The sequence below is a fragment of the Homalodisca vitripennis genome, chromosome 2 (genome assembly GCF_021130785.1).
Source record: "Homalodisca vitripennis isolate AUS2020 chromosome 2, UT_GWSS_2.1, whole genome shotgun sequence".
Lineage (NCBI taxonomy): Eukaryota > Metazoa > Arthropoda > Insecta > Hemiptera > Cicadellidae > Homalodisca > Homalodisca vitripennis.
In genome coordinates, this window is record NC_060208.1 from 216,563,308 (window position 1) to 216,585,658 (window position 22,351).

At 33.3% G+C, this 22,351-nt stretch overlaps 1 protein-coding gene across 4 annotated transcripts; it reads right to left on the bottom strand.

Annotated features, from left to right (window-relative positions):
- Window positions 1-978: 978 nt before the first annotated feature.
- On the bottom strand, window positions 979-21,962 carry LOC124355406 (RNA 3'-terminal phosphate cyclase). 4 transcript variants are annotated; one of them, XM_046806538.1, is made up of 11 exons: window positions 21,918-21,962; window positions 15,354-15,425; window positions 13,757-13,874; window positions 13,233-13,359; window positions 12,117-12,240; window positions 9,815-9,873; window positions 9,535-9,676; window positions 8,347-8,471; window positions 7,493-7,646; window positions 3,839-3,943; window positions 979-1,170 (listed from the first exon to the last, which is right to left on the bottom strand). In XM_046806538.1, exons 1-11 carry the CDS (start codon window positions 21,945-21,947, stop codon window positions 1,087-1,089), a joined length of 1,140 nt encoding a protein of 379 aa, XP_046662494.1. In that variant the 5' UTR covers window positions 21,948-21,962; the 3' UTR covers window positions 979-1,086. The 4 variants fall into 4 exon arrangements, with proteins under 4 accessions (XP_046662494.1, XP_046662495.1, XP_046662493.1 ...); XM_046806539.1 differs by lacking the exon at window positions 21,918-21,962 and adding an exon at window positions 19,829-20,035; XM_046806537.1 differs by lacking the exon at window positions 21,918-21,962 and adding an exon at window positions 19,714-19,822.
- Between the last annotated feature and the right edge of the window lie 389 nt (window positions 21,963-22,351).

Genomic DNA, 22,351 nt, shown 5'->3' on the forward strand with positions numbered 1-22,351 from the left:
TCTGTTTAGATTCTGTTCAGATGTCCCTCCCCACAGAGTTATCCCATAGCGGATGTGGGATTCTACTAGAGCGTGGTATGCTGCTTTAGCTGCAGCAAAACCTCCTATCCACTTCACTCTTCTAATAACATAGATTCCTGAGCTTAGCTTTTTACTCAGTAAATCCACATGACTAGTCCCATGAGAGATCTGCATCTATTGTTAATCCTAGCAGTCTTGCTTGTTGGTCAGTAGAGATGTTAGGAATGTCGGGTATGTCATCTTGTCTGCGACTAAAATTTATATGTATCGTCTTTTTAGGGTTGATAGCTAAATCGTTCTGGAGGCAATATTGAAGTGCTTTGTCAGTAGTTGAGGTAATGTTTGTGACCAGGTCTTGTGAATTGTTACTTTCGATAATTAATGTAGTGTCATCTGCATACATTGTTGCCTCTATGTTGTCATTTTTAATAAAACTGGGAGTCATTTTTTAATAAAACTGGGAGTCATTTGTAAAAAGCACAAACAAGAAAGGACCAAGAACAGAGCCCTGAGGCACTCCTCTTTTTACTGGTAGTGCATTTGATCTGAATGTAGATTTTCTGCCATTAAATGTTTTTTGGACCTCCACAGACTGTCTACGGTCATTCAGATAGCTAGCTACCCAGTCTCTTGCCTTCCCTCGAAATCCCAAGCCAGTCAGTTTTTGCAGTATTAGATCGTGGCCCAAACAGTCGAATGCCTTGCTATAGTCCAATAACACTGTTGAAACAAGGTTGTTTACTTCCAGTTGATCTATAATAGATTCAACTATGTCTGTTATTGCACTTATGGTTATCTTCCTTTAAGGAAACCATGTTGGTTTTTGGTTAATACATAACACATGCGTGGCAGTTAAGAGGTTAAAAACACATTAAACAGTGTTAAATTATTGCTGATTGAATAAAAATATGATTAGAATAGTGAAGAAACAATGGAATATGTTTAGAAAAAATCCTGTTGCCTTCATAAGAAATGTATTTCAAACAATAAGGAAAATAAACCACATTTTATTATCAACACATACAACATTTAAGACTGAAATAAATAAATAATATAAAAACTTATTTATAAAGCTTCGTTCTCCAATCCAATCCCTTCACATTCGATGATGTTGTTGCCGGTGTCTTGCTTGTGGATAGTAAATTTTGCCTGAAAATAAAAAATTAATTAAATTTGGTACGTTTTAAAACTAATGAGAGAAATTAGTTATACTGTGATGACAACTTACTTAAGTGCAATAAGTTGCAATCTTGATTCATTTACTATTATCAATATGATGTAATATGATGGATTCCTAAGATTTTTTTAAACATAAGCAGACGTATGAGGTAGATATTATTTCAGTATCCATTTAAAATATATAGCTATTTAACATATATATTCAAAACATAAATTAAATGTTGACTGGTTCTATTTTATTTTGTATTTTAAGTTTTGTTTTATGAATAATTTGGTCAAAAAGTGTCAACTTCTGTCTGTTTAGTTAGATTAATTTCCTATCAAAGGTATTTCAAGTGCCACAGTTGAGTTTGACTTGTACCCCGATCAAGAAAATATAATCCAACAAAAACCAAGTTCGATTAAAAAGCATCTATTTTCGGCTCTTTTAATTAATTTTCTGTCTAAGATTTTTCAAATGTCATAGTGACAGTTTGCTTTATTGTCTTGATAAAGAAACTATATAACTTGCATACGACTACTGCGGTCCAAAAGTGTCAGATACGATCGATTAAATTCCTTCTGCTCTAATTTATTTACGGTTCCACATTTGTTGTTCTGGCCAAGAAAATAAACACAATGTGAGATTTAAAAGCGTTTATTTGTGGTCTGCGAAGTTTCTGGTGCTATAATTAATATTGCTTTTTACCCGAGTCAAGGAAATATTTCCACATGTAAGATTAAAAAGACTACTTTGGTCAAAATGTATTTATTTCCATCGTTTATATTCTGCTTCTGATATACAGGGAAGTGTGTGCCATCCCTTTGCTTTTCCTTTACCTACAGTAAAATTGTTAAGTGAGACAACCAGTTTCGATATTCTTATGTGCAAAACATTCACAGCTTTGTTCATCAAGGTGAGTTTTAAAACACTGTTTAAATATTATTTTCAATGCATTAGATGGCTTACGAGGTGTGTTCAAAAAGTATCGTGAATTTTGAATTTTCGCGGGTTACGTATATTCGAATTTCGATTTTTTTGTGGCGTTATGTTGGTACATATGTCTCTCACTTATTTCTGCCATTTTGAATGTTCAGTTAACTGTTGACAGCTGCTTTGCTTGCAAGTGTTTTGGTTCGACTTAGATTTTTACCTATTCAAAAAAATGGAACAAAGAACCTGTATCAAATTTTGTGTGAAAAACTAAATTAAGTGCACGTATGCATTCCGAATGTTGACTGTGGCATACGGAGAAGCTACTTTGGACAAAAGCAACGTTTATCGGTAGTACAAAATGTTTTCAGAAGGCCGAGCACTTCAACAACAGACGAAAAAATTAATGAAGTGAAGAAAATGGTATTGGCCAATCGTCAAATTGCCATTAAGAGAAATTGCCGAGGACCAAGGCATATCGATTGGCTCGTGCCATTCGATTTTAATCGATAATTTGGGCATGAGACGGGTCGCCGCAAAATTCGTACCTAAATTGCTCATTTCGATCAAAAACAGCATCGCATGAACGGTGCGACGACCCGAATTTGCTCCAGAGGGTCATAACTGGTGACGAATCGTGGGTTTATGGTTATGAAGTGGAAACCAAAGCTCAATCATCTCAATGGAAGCTGCCGCACGAACCAAGACCGAAAAAAGCACGCCAAGTTGGGTCGAATGTGAAAGTTTCGCTTACAGTTTTCTACAATTGCAGGGGGTGGTGCATCATGAGTTCTTGCCACAAGGTAGAACAGTGAATAAGGAATATTACCTGCAAGTTATGCACAATTTTCGAGAAGCAATCCGCCAGAAACACCCGAATTTGTGGAAAAACAAAAATTGGCTTTTGCACCACGATAACGCCCCTGCTCACACATCGCTGCTTGTACCCGACTTCTTGACCAAAAACAACACACTAATGATACCGCAGCCACTGTATTCCCCAGATCTGGCCCCCTGTGACTTTTTCTTGTTCCCGAAACTGAAGAGGCCCATGAAAGGACGATGCTACGCCACGATTGACGAGATAGACGAGAGACGGCATCGAAGGAGGAGCTGAACAAGATACAAAAAAATTATTTTTTGAAGTGCTTCGAAGATTGGAAAAAACGTTGACACAAGTGTATAATATCCCAGGGGGATTACTTTGAAGGGGACAAAATAGATATTCACGAATAAATAAATAATTTTTGAAAATACACAAAATTCGCGATACTTTTTGAACACATCTCGTATTCGGCAGTGGTGCAATTTTCTAAAATTTTAATGTAAAAAAAATTTCTGCCACTTTGGTGAAATTCAGCTGAAAGTGATCTGAAATATCTGAGCGGCTCCAAAAGTACAAATTTCAAAATTCTTGACTGCCCACAGCAAAAAAATAACATTGATGTGGTGTGTACTACATTCATAAACAACATCCAAACTGATATTAGTTCAAACTATTCGAATATAAACAATTGAAATCGTGGAGCCCAAAATAAGTTTCAAAATAAAAATTCCACAAGTCTCTGGTAGTACAGGAAAGGCAAGCGCACTTTGTGGAAAAAGGCAGTATGTACATTGACCTAATTTTTGGAAGTTATCCTAGATCGATTAAAATGATTCACTGGACACTTTCAAAAGAAGTAATCAGACTTTAAGGTTTTCTGTTAAAATTGAGTTTCCTACCTTTGTCATTAGTTGGGCCATATAGATCGCTGTCTCAGTATGCAGCGTAATCGGTCCACACAATACCCTGGACGTGCCTTTAGCCAGAGCCATCAAGATGATTACCTGTAATATAAACACTGCTAGAATCCACAAGTTCATTAATAAATCCAAAATATAATCCAAAAAAATCCCTTAACCATTGAAATCTTGTTTACTTACAACAGAAGAAAATATGTAGATTATGAACCAGTCAAATCCTTAGGTATTACTCTTGAACCTCACTTGGGCTGGGAAGTCACATTGAGTCTGTTGTGAAGAGTGTGTCAAAAGGGATCTTCAAGTTAACAGTACTTAGCATGTGTGTATCTCAAAATGCCCTTATCACTGTATACTGTGGTCACATATTTAGCCATATATCTTATGGCATAATGCTGTGGGGTAACCATCACTTTGTTAATAAGATAGTAGTGCTTCAGGAAAAGGCGGTTCGATTGATATGTAGGGCCAAGTCTACAGACCATTGTAAGCCTTTATTTGTTAGGTTAAGTATGCTCACTGTAACTTCTCTCTACATATTACATTGTTTAATCAATGTTAAAAAGAATGTGAACAGTTTTATGCTTTGTAGTAATATGCATGACTATACCACCAGGTAAGGTAATAACCTATTTATTACATATAATAAATATTCAAAAACACTGAAGAGCTTTGAGGTCATGGGACTAAAATATTACAATTTTCTTCCAGTAAGCATGAAAGAAATACTTTCTGGTTAGCAACCCTATTTATTCTACTGCTGAGTATGTTTTATTAAATTTTAATAACTTGCACGTTTAAACAAGCCCTTTTTAATTCTTTGTGTGATTTTATTATTGTTTATTAAATTATTACTCTTTTAACCTGTTGTGTGACATTATTTATTTACTCTACTTATTTATTCATGTAATTTTAAACACACTTATAGTTTAATACTTTATATGCAAATTTACTTTATCTAGTCTAATTATCATAGCACCTTACAATAGTTTTTATTATTGTATTCTACATTTGACGAGACTCATTGCATATATTGTGTATGGTCAATAAATAATCTTTAATCTTGAATACAACACTTCTACTTCTACTACATTGGATCTCAAAGCCGCAATTAAATTATATTTAGTATAAACTGTTATTCCAAACTACACCTTGCTGTGATTTATCAGTTGGACGAGTTCATGTTGAAGAGATTAAAAAATACAAATTTTAGCTCCATTTCAGTTTCTGCTCAGAGCAACATCTAAAATCTGACACTGTCCCACCATACGCACATTATGTGTAAAAAATTCAGTTTCACACCATGCTTTGGGGTCATATCTAAAACATTGTAGTGCACTCAATTGTGCATTTGATGAGACAATGAGACTACCTCTTCATCTAGATTATACTTGATTTTGTGACTCTGATGTCGAAATGATGCAAAGAATTCGTTTTGAGCTTCTTGGTCACCAGACAATTTTTTGAGGAGTCGCCTGATGAAACCTTTGGTTTTGAAAGGCCTTATCCAAAAAATAAACAATTTGGAAAAGTATTTTTTTTTAACATTTAGTAGTATTTATATTTATATTTCGCTTATGTTCATTCTCATATCTCTTTTTGCATAGCCCCTTTATGGTTCAACTAAACAAATAAATATGGAAAATATATTAAAACAACAAAAAAAGGCAATACGGATAATGCTGAAGCTGAAATATAATGATTCAGCTAAAGAACATTTTAAACATTTTTACTGTTTATGGACAATATATTTTTGAATCAATCCTTCTAGCAAAAAATCAACAATTAAATTTAAATTCTAAGACACCCAGTCACCATTACAACACTAGAGCAAAACACGAGATTATTCCGAACCATAAGTTGAAGTTTTTTGAAAAAAAACCTACATACATGGGGAACAAATTTTTAAAATACATTCCACAAAACATAAAAACTGAAAGTGGCTCTAAGTTCAAAAAAAATCTAAAAGAGTACCTGATCAACAAAACCCTCTATTCCATTGAGGAACTATCCACCTCTCTTTGTAGTTTCCAAGATGCTTGCAATTAAGTACTAGCTGTACTTAACATTGTAAATATTATTTAGGTAGTATCTAGAACTTTGACACTATTCATTGTATCACATTTGCATAAAAATGAATAAAGAATTTTGAATTGAATTGAATTTACAAAATTCACCATTGGTTATTAATAAATCCATTTTATTCAGTTGAACAATTTCTTGCTACAAATCATTTACGTTTCTAATTTGTCGTAGGTATGTAATTATATTTGTATAATTTTATATATTGATTGTTAAATTGTATATATTAATTGTTCAATTTTAAATATTGATAGTAAAATTGTATACTTACTGTTAAATTTTATATTTAGTGTTGAATTTTATATTTATTGTAAAATTTTATACATTTCGTTACAATCTCGTTGCTTTTTACAATTGTTAATACCTTATCCTGACTAGTTTTAATACAGCCTGCTTTAAAAAGCAAAAAGTACTATAAAAACTGTCTCAAAACACTAAGCTTATATAATATTGCTGTAAATGCTACTGTTAGACCTCTGTATTATTTTTGTTTTATTTAGTTTTTAGACTAGTACATTGTTACATGTACTTTTGACTTGGCCATCTGGCGGCAGATAGACATTGGAATTACTTGTAGAAGACTTATGGCAATAAACACGATATGATTTGAACTCATCATCATCATCATCATCATCGTCAGACGTTTCCGTTCTCACGGGTCGTCGTACACAGCCTCCTCCACTTTAGTCTATCGTTCCAGGTCTCCTCTTCATCCACCTGTATTTTCTGTAGTCCCCTTCTCTCTATGTCTTTCCACACTTGGTCCTCCCATCTTCCTCTCGGTCTTCCTCTTGGTCTTCTTCCTCCTTCCTCCTTCTCCAGTGCTATTCTAGGCATTCTATTATCTCCCATCCTCTTCACATGCCCCATCCACTGTATTCTTCTTCCTTCCATTGTCTCTTGCAGTGAAACTACCTTCAATCTTTCTCTAGTTATTTCGTTCCTTATTCTATCTCTTCTTGTAGTCTTCTCTATCCCTCTTAAAAATCTCATTTCTGCAGCTTGCAATCTGCTTAAATCATTTTTAGTCCACGTCCACGTCTCTGCTCCATATAATAAAATTGGTTGGAAATAAGATTTATACATCAATACTTTTGATTCTTTCCCAATGTTCCAACTCCACACAATCTTCTTTACCATATTGAAAAACTTTCCACTCTTCCATATTCTGTTTCCTATCTCTTCTCTTATTGTGCCCCTATCTGTTATGATACTTCCTAAATAACAGAATTCCTTCACCTTTTTCAAGTCTTTTTCCTTCAACTAACACGTCTTTGTTATTTCCATCCCTTCTCTCTACTTTCATTACTTTACATTTTTGTATGTTCATCTCTAAACCATATTTCTTCGCCACTTTTGCCCATTTGTTTAACTCTCGTTCTAACTCTTCTTCCCTATTTTCCCATATCATTATGTCATCCGCATATGCTATTGTCTTAAGTTCTTCTGCTCCTCTGTTTCCTTGTACTTCTAGAATAATTTCATCCATTATGATTTGAACTATATAATATAAGTAAGGAAGATACTTCCCTAAACACAAGCTACGTTACTGACCTGGTCTTGTGCATGAGAGTCCACACAGACTCGGGATTGAATGGCTTGAGCCAGCTCCTCAGCGGCAGCCTGTCCTACTTTCTCAGCTTTCAAGTCTCTCCGACCCAGAGCAGTGCCTGCCAGAACACAGCCTGTGTTGGTTTCTGCAAATAAACTGAAACATCAGAAATCTCTGTTACACTCACAACAAATTCTAATCAGAATTTATCTCCACCTCTCCTCTGCAGCCGTTTGGCTTACACTCTATAAACCTTCTAGTCCATCCGACCCACCCAGAGTGGTACTAAAAATCAATCTGTATCAAACTCAGCAAATATACTCAAACATCAATAAGCATCTTTGATAGTAAAATCAAACACGTGTCTGAATAGCTTAGGCCCGGTCCTCAGCAACTGCCTGAATATTATATTTATCTTCAAGTTTCTCCGCCCAAACCAGTGCTTGCACATGAGTCATTTTACATACTTCTTGTTTTCATATGAGGGGCAAATCATATGACTGGATTAAATAATGTAATATTCTATATGTGGGTGTAAAAATAATGTAATTAAAGATTAAGATTGGGTTTAAGTTCTGCAATTTAGACTTGTTATTTTATGACTTGACAACATTCAATGTATTTTTATAATACTGATGAATAAAGAATATTTTGATTTAATTTGAATTTAACTCTAATGATTTTTAAAAATTGTAGACTTACAGTCTGAAGGTAAAAAAGAACACTTTTCAGAAAGATGATGTACAAGTAATCAATCACATGTACTTAGTTTGTCAAGGATGGTATTGTAAAGTTTCTACACTTACGCTCACAACCCATAGCAACAAAATCACGAAACAGAAGGATCAACACTCACTAAATGCCTGAAGCTGTCCCCACCGCAGTGTCTGGCGACTCTTTGTGCTGTCTGATGCAGGGTATAACACTTGGTGACACTTTCTTTAGTATTGATTCTGCTGCCTGTGCCATTTGCTTGCTCACCTAAAAAGCATCCTCAATTTACTATAATTTTTATGACAAACCTTTTATTTCACAATGTTAAAATTATATGCCATTACCTAAAAGAGAAGTACTAGTCTTAAGGTTACATGACTTACGAACTACAGAGTCTCTGAAGGCTCAAGTTGTACACTGCACGATGATCAGAGCTGGTGATCTAGGAAAAGGAAGTCTATGAGCTGTTATATCTTATTTTTTCAGATTGATGTTCAGTTTCTTTAGCAATTTTGTGATCTTGTATGGAACGTCCTCATTTTCGGAGTGTGGAATACTTTTCACAATAAAAGTTCTACACCTATCAAATTGCTTCTCACACTCGAGTTCAAGTCTCAAGTCCTCCATTTCCCTCCGAAGATCAACTGAGTTGGTTTCTATCTGTTGCTACATCAATTAAGTTGTTAATTGTCTCTTCTAGTTTACTTACCAAAGTGACTATGGTATTAATTTTTGACAACATTTTCTCCTCCTGCCTTTTAAACATATTCTCAAGAAAGTTTTCCAAGGCTAGATAGGTAGGATATTTAAAATTACTTATTTTTCCATAAAAGTTATAATATTATTCTTAAACTATTTGAATAATATTACATATTATTATTTCCAATAATATCTCTACCAATGCAATCTAAAACAATTAATACTTTTAATGTCCAATTGTTTAATAAATATATCTTCTTAATCATATAATTATTGACAAACTCTGATTTAATCAAAAGTTTCACAGACTCTGAAAAAACAAATAAATCCAAGAAAGGATTGTACAAGGTCCCCTAATTTTTACATAAATAAAAGAAATACTAGACTTTACTATATCCTTAGTTACTGCCACTAGAAATTCCTTAGACACTAGACATTCTTCACAGCTTAGATAATGTTAACCAGGTGATAATAAATCCAGAAATATACTCTACTACTTTGAAAGTAATACCTTATATACACCTACTTTAGTTGACACATAAATTACACAAAATATCATCAGTCTCCGCCTTCTGAATATTTTATAATTTTTTTAATAACGAGTTGAACAGATTTTATCAAACGTACTCACAATAAAGGGGCAATTTCCAGCAGTAAAAGCTGTTCCCCATATTCTGGTGATGGAGCCCGGATCTACCATCTCCACAGCTGTTAGGTGCTTCACTGGGGGAATTTCTACTTTTAGTTTGCCACCGCCTTTTGGGTAATATCCTCTGGAAGAAAACAATAGAAATAATATACCATTTTGAATTAAAGGTTTATTACCATTTGCAGATAACTCTTTAATACCGTATTAAATTCTGTATAAATAATTAATTCTGATTCTAAGAAAATAAAATTAACATTCTTACCTCAAGAATAGATTGTAGTTGAAAAAACCACCAAACCTTTTCAGCAAAGCCAGAAATACCTAAAAAATAACAATCATTTCATTTTCATTACAAATACAGCTAATGCAATATTCAAGCATAAGTTAAGTATACTTATTGTGTTACATCATAAATAATGATAAATAGGTACAAGGGCTGTCCAGAAAGTACATTATATTTCTATGTAAACAAAAACAAAGTACAAGAAAAAATGGTATTATATACATTTGAAAGTGACACTAAAATACTATTTTTCAACATAGTCACCATATAAATTTAAGCACTTATCATAACGGTGAACTATTTTTGAAATTCCAGTGTTATAAAATTCTGCCACCTAACACTTCAACCAGGTAGTCACACTCTCCTGCAGTTTCACGTTGTCATCAAAGCGATGCATCACAATTCACATTTTTTACCCAACCCATCTCCTGTAATGATTCGATCGAGCAGCGAGTTATCATCTTTTTTGTACGTGTCCAAAAAATGTCAATGAAGCCGCCATATGCTGATTAAGGGTTTCTGTTAAGATTTTCGGTACCCATCTTGCACATTAGTTATGGTAACCTAACAATTTTGTGTAACGAAGTTCTTGAAATTTGAGGAAAACTAGGTGAGAGCTCTGTGCATCGGTGGTCTTCTTTAATCTTCTCATCTACTATAGAGACTATTTCATCGGTCACAATGCTTGGCCGTCCACTTCATTTGTCATCATGCACATTAGTTTGGCAATTTTTAAACCTAATTCGCCACTGACGCACTCCATCTTCAGTAATAACATTGTTCCCATAAACTTCACAGAGTTGTCAATAAATCTCAATTGGTTTATTGTGCTTAGCCAACAAAAACCGCATTACCAACCGCACTTCACAACTTGCAGGATTTTCAAACGTGTCACACATTTTAAACTGCTATTGTAAAACAACAAGGAGTGACAGTAACCAATCACTAGCAAGGCAGGATAGCCACTAAACGGAGAAATGCCCTGACATCAAAATAGCCATGATAGTCCCCACCCCCTTGCAGCCCCTCAGAGCCAAACGTAATCTACTTCTGGATATCCATTTTATTTATACTCCGTAATGATAAATTTTACACGATTTATTTTAACTTAAAAACACAAATTTGATCAATTTACATTTCTTATAGGCAATAGGAAAATATTCTTCATTAATACATTCTTCATTTAATGCCAAAACTTGATCAATATTTTTAAAATGTTTTGGGTATGAAACGTATGGCAGCAAAATCTGTTTTAAAATTATTTAATTTTAAACAAAAACATCTGCGAATGGTACGATGCACAATAGTACTGTAACAATGCCTTTCCAGACATGGCTCTGTGTGTCTTTTTTTATTTCCAAAAATAAAGAGAATCTTAAAGGACCGTCGTTTTACAAGCATAGATGACATTAAAAATGCATCGCTGAAAGAGCTAAAGGCTATCCCAAAGATCGAGTTTTAGAAGAATTTCAAGGATTGGAAGAAGTGCTCGCACAAGTGCTTATTATCTAATGGGGACTATTTTGAAGATGACAACATTAATATAGGCGAATATATAAATAATGTTTTCAAAAAATGAAAATTCGCATCCCTTTTTGAACATACCTTGTGTAAAAATATAGCGTAATCTAGGTGAAAAGGTATTCTCATTGTCTTATCAAATGCACAATTGAGTCAAAAGAGTGAATTGATTTCATCAAACTGAATAAAGGGGAGAATCAATGCAGTAAAAGGGCTATACTGATATATAGTGCAACGGTCACAGACAGGATTTGAACGTGCACTATCTCTGATTCAGATCCAAAGTCCAACGTCCTAGAACCCTCGGCAATGCCACTCCCAAGCTACGACCAAGAACGATTTAGATCTTCTTGAGGAAAATCACCGAAGTAACTAAAAACAGCAAGTTAATTCTTTTCGAGATTTGTAACCACTTTCAAATTCTTTTATGGTTACAATTTTTAAATGGTTGCATAGATTTTATTTTTGTACACATTATTATTCTTGCCTCATAAAGATTTTTCTAAATACATAACCTATGGTTTACATCCAATATTTTCTATGAATTCGTTTTAAACTGTGCCTTTAAAAAGATTTAAAAAATCACTGATAGTGTAAAACATTAAATTTTGGTCCATAACTTAAATTTAAGTTTCATTTTTGAAAGTTGAATCATTACAATTGCATACTTTTTAGTTACTCTGTAAGAAATAAGCTTTAGCAAAAAACAAATGTAAGAAATAAATGAGTAGTATATAGCAGTGTACAAACATGGACTCACAGTCGTGGTGTAGTCTATCTGTGGAGCCATGTCTGCGTTTGTACCTCCGCGCAAGTCCAGAATTGTGGGTCCAGAACTGAACAGGGCACACGGTAACAGCAACTGAATTATCAGCCCCACACTCCTGTAGGATAAAATTATAAATTGTGAATGAAATCCAACCCATCCTATATAATCGCTAACTACACAAATGTTTACTCTCTAATCACATACAGACCATAAATATGACATTCACTAACTACATAAATTATTTGACTAAATAAGACGACTGCAATTAACCAATTAAAACAAAATACGACAAAGAATCAGTTGATCGTTTTTGCTATTTTACTGTTCTGAAACAAGCCATGGTAGATCAGCAAAAATTATAACTGAAGATAAATGGAGAAAACTAGTCACTGCAAAACAGAAACTATAGAAAGTATTAAGTTTCTCACTTTATGTATGTATAAAATTGTGAAATGTCACGAAAATAAATTTATATTTGAATTTTAAAGTGTTTCTACCATTTTCCGTTAGATCACATATGGATTCAGGTGAATTATTATAACTCTCAAAACAATATGGATACATTGCTTAATGACGTAATGCAGACCCTAGAGAACAATCGGGTTACGTTGACTTCTTGACTAAACTTTGACATGTAACACAGAATAAGTGAGTGGCCCGATCCCAAACTGCAACTGAGACCATATCTACTAGAGATTCCCAAAAGCAAACGCCTCAGGCGTGGAAAGGAAACAAGGTGGCAGATTTCTATAACTGGCACACAAAAGCTTGTAAAATATTATAAAGATGTTTTAAGAAAAAGGAAACTATGTAGAAAAATAGAAGAAGATGTAAAAACGTTTACAAATATATTTTAAAGGTTTTTTTTTAATAAGAAATTGTACTTTATCCACCAAATAATCCTTACGACTGACAAGATAAGCGACTTCTGCTGAATTTTTCAAAAAGTGAATAATCAAGTTTAATCATAGCTACTGGCCTGGAGTAAGCTGTCCAGATCTGAATGTCACCTCCATCGACCGCTGCTGAGCTCCAATCAACTGACCTCCGGTCATTTTATATTACGTACGATGGTATCAAGAACATGTGTATAATACAGGTACCCACCCTGCAGTACCTGTGTCTCCCAGGTACTGGCCTGGAGTCAGCTGTCCAGGTCTGAATGTCACCTCCATCGACCGCTGCTGAGCTCCCATCAACTGACCTCCAGTCATTTCCCTAGCCATTTCCAGTCCTGCCACAGTACACATTCATTACCTAGAGCAGATTTTTCACACTTACAACTTTTATAAATATAATTAAACATTTCTTTTATAAGTAATACAACGTAAGGGTACGCAGGACCATGTATCGTGCAACAGACTTCACTGAAGTTGCATACCAAATTCCCAGTATATAGCACATTTCATTTTCAAGATATTCTGCAGACAGTTAAACAGACAGACAATCGGACATAAAAAATTTTTCGCACCCCAGACAAACAGAAGAAAGATGTTGTTAGCCTGCTAAGTGATAGATTTCAATCCCATGGAGGGACATACACCATCATCGAACTCGTTCTTGTCTATGTAGAAATAAATTGATACAACTCGTTATATAAGAACCTGACAGAATATATTGATTGGAATTACCTTTAAGATGTTGAGGACTCAATCCAGGCTTACTCCTCCCAGCCCGTATATTGAAGATCCTCACCGGAATCTTCTGTAAAACGCTGAGAGCTATGGCCATCCTGAGCACTTGACCACCCTAAAAAGATTTTGTTTTAATTTAAAAAAAGAGAGCTCAGAGTTTAAAATAAATACATTATTTTAAATGCCTCTAAGAAGAGCTAAAAAGAGTGTTGTTTAAATCTTCCACTATTAACAAGGGCTGTTCAATAAAGAACAATCATAATTTCACATGCTAAAATTAAATCTTATTATATTACGTTAGCTGTGAAACAATCATGCAGCACTAGTTTCATTGTTGGGACTCCCGGTTCCCACCTGTGAGGGACAGACAAGTTCAGACATGTTCACTATCGCCTACCACTGCAATGGAGGTAATACACAAGGAACAATACATGGCTTTGAAATTCTTCTTTCGTCTCAAGAAATCTTCAGCTGAGGCCTATACAATGTTAAAAGAGGCAGCAGAAAATAACACATGAGATGTTTTTGTGCACAATGGGCTCCAAGAGAAGATTCCTGAACAAAATTACATTCCCAAGCAGTTAAAGTTGATGTTAGAGGGAGATCCATTTCTTTCAAATGTCATCACTGCTGATAAAACCTGGCTACATCATTTTGATCCTGAGAGAAAACAGCAAAGCTTAGTGTAGAAGTCTCCACCAACCACCAACCTCCCAAAAAGCAAAAGTAGTTGCTCCTGCTGGAAAAGTTTTGGTAACCCCGTTCTTTGATATTCATGGAATGCTTTATCATCATGTTGTACCTGCATACACATCAGTAACTGGACAATACTATAGGGATATCTTTAAGACATTAAAATTAAAATCAGGTGCAAAAATCCACATTTCTGTGAAACACGCTGGATGCTGCATCAAAGTAATGTGCGGCCACATATTGCCAATGTTGTTGCTGGCAAAAATCAACATGAAGTTTATTATGGCTTGTTCAAGCACATGAAGACTGATTTTGAGTATAAAATTATGTGTGTTTGTGTGTTTTATCAAGAGGTACCGCAATTGAATGACTTCCTCCAGGCTAAATTTAGTTCCGTCTCCGCCCGTCAATAAGATCAATAACCAAAAACAATAGATAAATGTTAAATAGTCACAGAGTAATCATTAAATGGTAATAAAGTTCTTTTTTTAATTGCTGTGGGAAAATGTACTTTTATCTTTATAAGTGATGTACTTCAATCCTTATGTTTGGGAATCAAACAAACCGGCTTCTCATTAGAAAATCAAAACAAAGTCAAATTGACAGTTTGCAGCTAATTTCAATCTCAAATGTGAAAAGTATTAACTTGTAATAAACACTAAAGTGAGATAAGTTTACTGTCTTGATGACATTCAAAAACAAACTGAAATGTTTATATTATTTTCTATAACATGTGCAAAAGAGTTTTTGCACATTTGATCTGATACTTTTTACGGTAAGTTTTCGGACTATATTAACTCAAATTAGACTAACTAATATGTCTTGTGCTAAAATTTTAGCTTACATTACAAAATAGTCTAAATTAAGTTTAAAAACTAGAATTAAGAATGTAAAAACTTACCCCTTCTAGAATACTACCATCGATTTCCATTAAAGAATCCATGGTTGATGCAGGACAAGTGGAAAAGGAATTCTATAAAATTGAAAAACAATACCAGATAAATAAAATTAATTGTTTATTTATTTATAGTTAATCCTATAAATGATTGAAAGTACTACCGCACACTTGCAACCACGTTTAACATGATCTCAAAACTGTACAACTAAATACAACAAATAACATTATATTTCAGAAAATTTAAGTAATTGATCAAACACAAAATTTTGGTATTGCTTCATTTTTTTACTAACTACTTTTGTAAGTTCAACATTTCTAAAAATGTAATAACATATATCACAAAAACTACTTTACGTGTATAAAAGGTTTAAAGTGAAAATTATAAAATATTAAAACAAGCAAGTGGTTTTGGCAATTTAACAGTATTAAAGTAAGTAAAAAAAATCAGAAATTTTGTATAATTGTGTATTTTTTAAATAATAACAGATGAGAAAAGGCTAAAATAGAATGAGAAAGAACCAGCAAGATGAATGTTTCAGCTGACAATACAACCATCTTAGTCACCCTGATTTTTATTGTTTATATTTTAAATAATAATAGGCGATAAAAAAACTAAAATAGGATGAGAAAGAGCTAACAAGATGAGCATTTCAACTAATAATACAGCCATCTTAGTCACGCTAATTTTTTATTGTGTATTTTCTTTAATAATAATAGAAGAAAGAAGACTAAAAAAAAACTAGCAAGATGAATGTTTCAACTGACAATACAGCCTCTTAAACCTGATTTTGTACTGCGTATTTTTTAAATAATAATAGACGAGAAAAGACTAAAATAGGATGAGAAAGAACTAGCAAGATGGAAGTCTCACTGGGCCAACTATTCGAAGCGTTTTTAGTGCCTGTGATATTCGCACAGGCCTACAGCTACATTTTCACTATTATTTGTTTTGTTTGATTCTTCAGAACTATTTGAAAGTACTATAACAGGTTTTAATCTCATCATGTGTAATAACTACATGTGTTGTGTCTTTTACTGTAACCCGATTTTCAGTGCACAATGATGGCTATAGTTTGTACAGCAACTTTTGCTAACATGATTCTAATCCTTACTGCACATATTACAAAAGAATCGTGCAAGGCTTAAATGACTACATGTAATGACAAAAATCTTGTAAAGTTTTATCTTCTAATATGAACTCTGGTTTGTAAAACCCTCCATAGAGTGCATGAGAATGTAAATTAGGCAACAGTTGTACTGTATTTATTATTGACAGCCACCTGTTACTGATCTGAAACTATAAAATTGGTAGTTTTGAATGTAACGGTCAGAGTTGCCAAAGGCAAGTTTCACTTTATTAACCTATTGCTATCATCCTCCTGAACAAAATCAATATAAGGTTTCAAGAGGTGTATAGTAATATTTCATTGTTCTACGGGCATAACGTTTTCTTGTTATGATCAACCTTGTATTGGCTGTTGCTGACATCACCTATTACGCCATCTCTTATATGTAAAATAATAATAATGCTGAAATCAGGGTAATTTTACATATTTTGAAACCTTTGGGTGCTGAGCTTATACTTTTTTATACAATTTTTAAAAGTGTATCTACATTATTTATAGTGTAAATGTTAATAAAAAAAAATTATGGTTGCCTGTAAAGTCGGTTTTACGGGCGAAGATTTTACGTGACAACGTCTTTTTTCTCGGTAGAATATTTATTGATATGAATATTATTAAATTGCACAATAGGAACAAGGAATTGAATGAAAATAAGAATTACACAAATTTTAACTATAGAAATATATTTTGTTTACTAAAACATTGTACATAATTTGAAATTAATTAAAATTTGTTATTGTAAATGGTAAAGTTGAATAAAACAATTACTAAAATTGGAATTTGAAATTCTTGCTAAACACAGTTAGATTCTAACTCCGCGCGTGGTGATTGGCCGGTTTAGTTCGTTTGTTTGGTCGCACTGTTATGACAGGTTAGAGGTTATAATTTGTTATTTTAAATGTTTGACTAGCAATACGCGCTGTTTCTTCTCAATCGACTGAATTACGATTGATTGCAGAGTGATTTAAACTAATAATTTACTTAACACTATCAACATTTGTCAATAGTATGACATAACCTATAAACTCAGTTTCTCAACTTTTGTGTCAATCTAACAATTAATCAATCAATCATAGTTTACGATAATGAAATATCAGTGTACAATTATTTACCTTTATTGTTGTAGTTGTTGTAAATGACGAATCTAAGCACTCCACATTTTCACGAATAAACATAGTTATCTGCTTTATCCCGTGCGGCGGACCCACAGTTATCTGCTTTATCCCGTGCGGCGGACCCACTGGACGGGCATCGTAACGTTACCGGGCGTTACACTTTTTCATGAGTGACTCCGAGCCACAACCTAATTTAAGACGTTGTCACGTCAAAAAATTTACAATATTATTAAGAAAACTGTGTTGATTTCAGAAAAAAAACATAAACCCAAGGTACGGTATCTTTATTTATGTGCATTGAAAAATACATTTTGGGTAGTTAACTTGTTTTTAGGGAAGGAAAAGATGTTTTACTAAAATTGCAGTATTTTAAAAAGGCAGTATCTTTAGTAATAGTCCAGATATTTTTTTAATTCTTATCTATAAAAAGCATATGAAAATAAAATTAATTGCAGTTTGTGTGTTTCACCATCTAAAAATGCTTCAAGCAGCTGATTTTTATGTTCACAATTAGCTTACTTTTTACTATTATTGTAGGACAAACATATCTGACAGCTTGACACAAAACAAGTGTACATAGCCGTGGTACTTGCAGCAATTACCCAAATTCGGTATAAAAGGTTTTACTTTGGATTAATTTGGAACAATGTTTTATAATTAATACATTAAAAAGAGATGGCAATAATTGATAGCAAAAAATTACGTACCAGTAAGATTAAACGCCGGGGCGGCAAATCACGAATTTGACGTTACCAACGTATTCTGCTCACCCTCCTGAACAAAAAATATATATAGTACTATGGGGTGCAAATGACAAATAACATGATTTTAGGGGGTATATTGATAAGTGGTTAAGTTCCTAATGTTTTAATGTTCAGTTTGTGTGCTGTGTCTGGATAATCTGTTTACTTGAATATTATCTGCGGCCGGGACTGATAGCAGCCTGATAACGTACCTGTTATCTGAGTTCTCCGGGGCATGGGTCAGTTCTACACAAGATATCGTGTTCAGTAGGTCGGATTGAGTGAGTGCGTTTACAATGATGAATCAACCATCCACTAGTTCAACCAACCCTAGTGAATTGTGTGTGTCGGAGTGTTTCGTAGGGCACGTAAAGAGTTTACGTTTTAACCAAAACGAAATTATCTCTTTTTTAATTGAACATGGAATTTTTAAAAATGAGTGTATGTGTTCGTCGTGCGGTCGAGTGGTGTTTTTAAACCGGGAGACTTTGTCGTTTCGTTGTGATAGACGACTTTTTTGTTGCTGCTGCTCAGCTGTATCCGCCAACACACTAATGGTATGTGTTCTCTGATCCATCTATATATTTGAGTTTTTCATGATTTATTTAGTTTTTTTAACTTTACATAATTGCCTTTGCATTACATTTCAATTTATATTTTTGATCAGCCCCTCTAGTATTTTATATTTTACTGATAGGTACTATCTCGAGGGATGTTTTTCTTTTATTGACATCAGCGCGGGGCAGCACCGGCCGTGCTGATGGCCGGAGGCACTCGTAATTAATTTTTTTCTCGAAATTAAGAAAAACATTTATTTTTATAAAAATTCTGCTCATTTCTGTATTATTTTTCATTTACGTTTGCAAAGATGGCGGCGCAACCGGTGACGTCATCACGAGGTTCAATCATTGGTCACAAAAGGTCACGTGACGCTAGACGTGGATGTAGAACATGGAGATATTACTGAAAAGTTATTTAATTTTTCATTTTCTAGAACTTCGTTATTTCTCATTTCCACCCCATCAAACCTTATACTTTTTTGTTCTATATGACGATTCCAATAAGTTTTTAACGCAAAACTCGTATTTTTCCGCCCCGGCCGTTAATATGATAATTACCAAAAATTATAATTCAACACTGTTTTTGTATTTGATAGTTTCAGTATTTCTAATCGATAATTTGGTACACTGTAACAAGTTTCTGGCAGGCATTAACTGAATAAATTAAATTATTAAAGTGTGTAAGAATTCTATATAACCTGAAAATTAAAACATAAACATAACCTAAAATGGTTTAATTAATTAAATAGGTTATACAATTTTTAAAACATTCCATTCACAATATGTGTGTATTAATAGGATGTATGTTCTATTTATCTCACCATAACTCCAATAAAGATACAAATACGCTTTGTAACTACATAACAAATTACAATAACAAACAAGTGAACATTGAACAACATGCAGTATTATCAGTAGAAGTGATGTTTGGCGTACCTGGTACTTTTGGAGTGATTTTTAAATCGCAGTTTAAAAACAAAAGTAGCTAGTACAAAATCGCCATCGTATAACTACTAGACTCTGTTTTTTGTTTTTATCTGTTACTGCCGGATTCCCGACCACTGGGCACTGACTCAGTTACCATTTGAAGGAGAAGAAATACGTAGTTGAACTCTCTGCCTCTCTGGTAATATCAGTAGCAAGTGGACAGAGTAACATTCAAAAAATTTCCTGTTCTTTCTCATTATCATTTGACCATTACCAAACCAAAGTGATCAAGTACATTGCAATCACAACTATTATTAATTTATAAATTATTATCGTTCTGATTCTGAAGTCGAATATTAAATAAAAAATATAAAAAAGTCGTCTTGGTGATTAAATGTAAGTCAATCCCATCAATGCAGAACATTGAGAAGCCTAATCGAAATTTTATAAGTGCTGCACAAATGACAGAAATTTTGCTGTTTACATTTGCGAACACAGACTATGTTGTAAAAACTACCGTAAATAATTTAAAGAAGCGTCTCCGAAGTAAATATCCTTCAGTTCAAATCTAAATAATGGAAGATAAGCTGTTCATTATATAAATAATTTCATTTTTATATTTTATGAAAAATGTATTTTTGCTATAAAAAATAGTTTAAATAATATGATAAAAATGTTATTATAAGTTATTTAATATTATGTATCATTATAAAAGTCAGTTCAGTTTTCATATTTTGCAAAAAAAAAATCAATTGTTAAGCTTATTATTAATTATCTTGTTTTAAGTGAGCTATGAACCAATTAATTTGTATATTTTGTTGACAATTATTCCCAAATGGCTAAAATAAAAAATAAATTGTCCTCCTCCGTAGACTAATGGTTATAGTCTCGGCTCTCTAACCGAGAGATGACGGGTCCAAATCCTGGGGAGGTCCAAAAATGTAATAATAAATAAAAACCAGTGCACTTCGAAGCCGGCATAGCTGACGCTGAGGCTTAAATGAGAAAAAAATATTTTAAAAAATAAATAAATTCGGAAGGTAAGAAACCGCAGTAGCTGATAGATCAGCAGTGATCGTGAATCGCGACTGCTATTACATCGTTATAACTCACTAAACGGTAGCGGGTAAGAAATCGCAGTAGTTGATGTTATTTTATTCTTTCTTTAAGAATCAATAGGACTTTTTAATAAATGAAGTTATATTATTTTATGTTGAAAAGGTGGTTATTTAAACGTTTCTAATTGATCCTGGCTTTAAAATTTATGCTTGTAGGTAAAATGAGTTTGTAGGTATTTAAAATCGTAATTTCGCACATAACACTGTTTATAGGCTTTTAAGATCAAACTTCATCGATAATATCATAATTTGAAACCAGTATTGTAACTATGAAACATACGTATTACTCAAGATGGTTTTAGAAAATGTGAAGTATAATAATTCATAAAATAGTCATGCTTGTAAAATGATTGAAATTGAAATAAATGGTAATCAAGCTACTTTAACTGCAAACTTTGCAGATGACACTGCAGTCTTGGCTTCACATCGAAACCCATTAATGGCTTCATTGATCTTGCAAAATGTTTTGGAGTCAGTGAATCTGGTTGGCTCAAACGCTGGATAATAAAAATGAATAAACATAAATATGTGTATATGTATGTAACATTTACTCATATTGTGGGAAATTCTTCACGTGTCATCCTTTACAATATTTAGCTAACTCAACTAAATGATTTCAAGTATTTGGGAATTCCCCTTCAATACTGTAGGTGATTAATATGGCGAACCCATATTTGGAATAAATGATTGCAGCTAAATACAAAGTTTTTGAGAATGTATAGGCTTTTTGGAAGGAAGCCATAACTTTCTCCTGAAAATAAAATGTTACTGTACAAACTTGTTTTGAAATCTATCTGAACATATTTGATTCAACTATGGTACATTGCGTCTTTATTAAATCTGAAAATATTCAACGTTTCCATTTCAAAGTGCTGAGAACAATACTGTAAGCTCCATGGCTCATCAAAAAAGTGGTGATTCACACTGACACTGAAATTGTATATATAGAAGATGAGATGTCAAAGTTTAGTTTACGCTACCTTACTAAGCTTGAAGGGCATACAAATCATCTCGTCGCTTTGAATTATATGGATATTAGTGAACATTTTTATGTACTTAAAAGGAAAAACTTTCTTGATTTAAGCGATCACTCTTAAATTTTTCATATTCATTAAGCTCTATGGACGTTAATCAACCATTGTTTATTTAATGTATCATGTTTACTTACTGTTCATATTTTATTGAATAGGTAGTAAATAATAATTAACAGTTGTAATGTTTTGAAATCTACATATTATTTTCTGTTCGTCAAATATGAATTTCCACAGACCCCTAAGCAATGTAAAATAATAATTAACTTGACATGACACACTATCAAATGTCCTGATAAGCTCTAAAAAATTGCAAACATATTTTTCTGTTATCAACTGAGTCAATAATTTATATTTTGGTCTGGTTTTGGGATTGGTAGTAT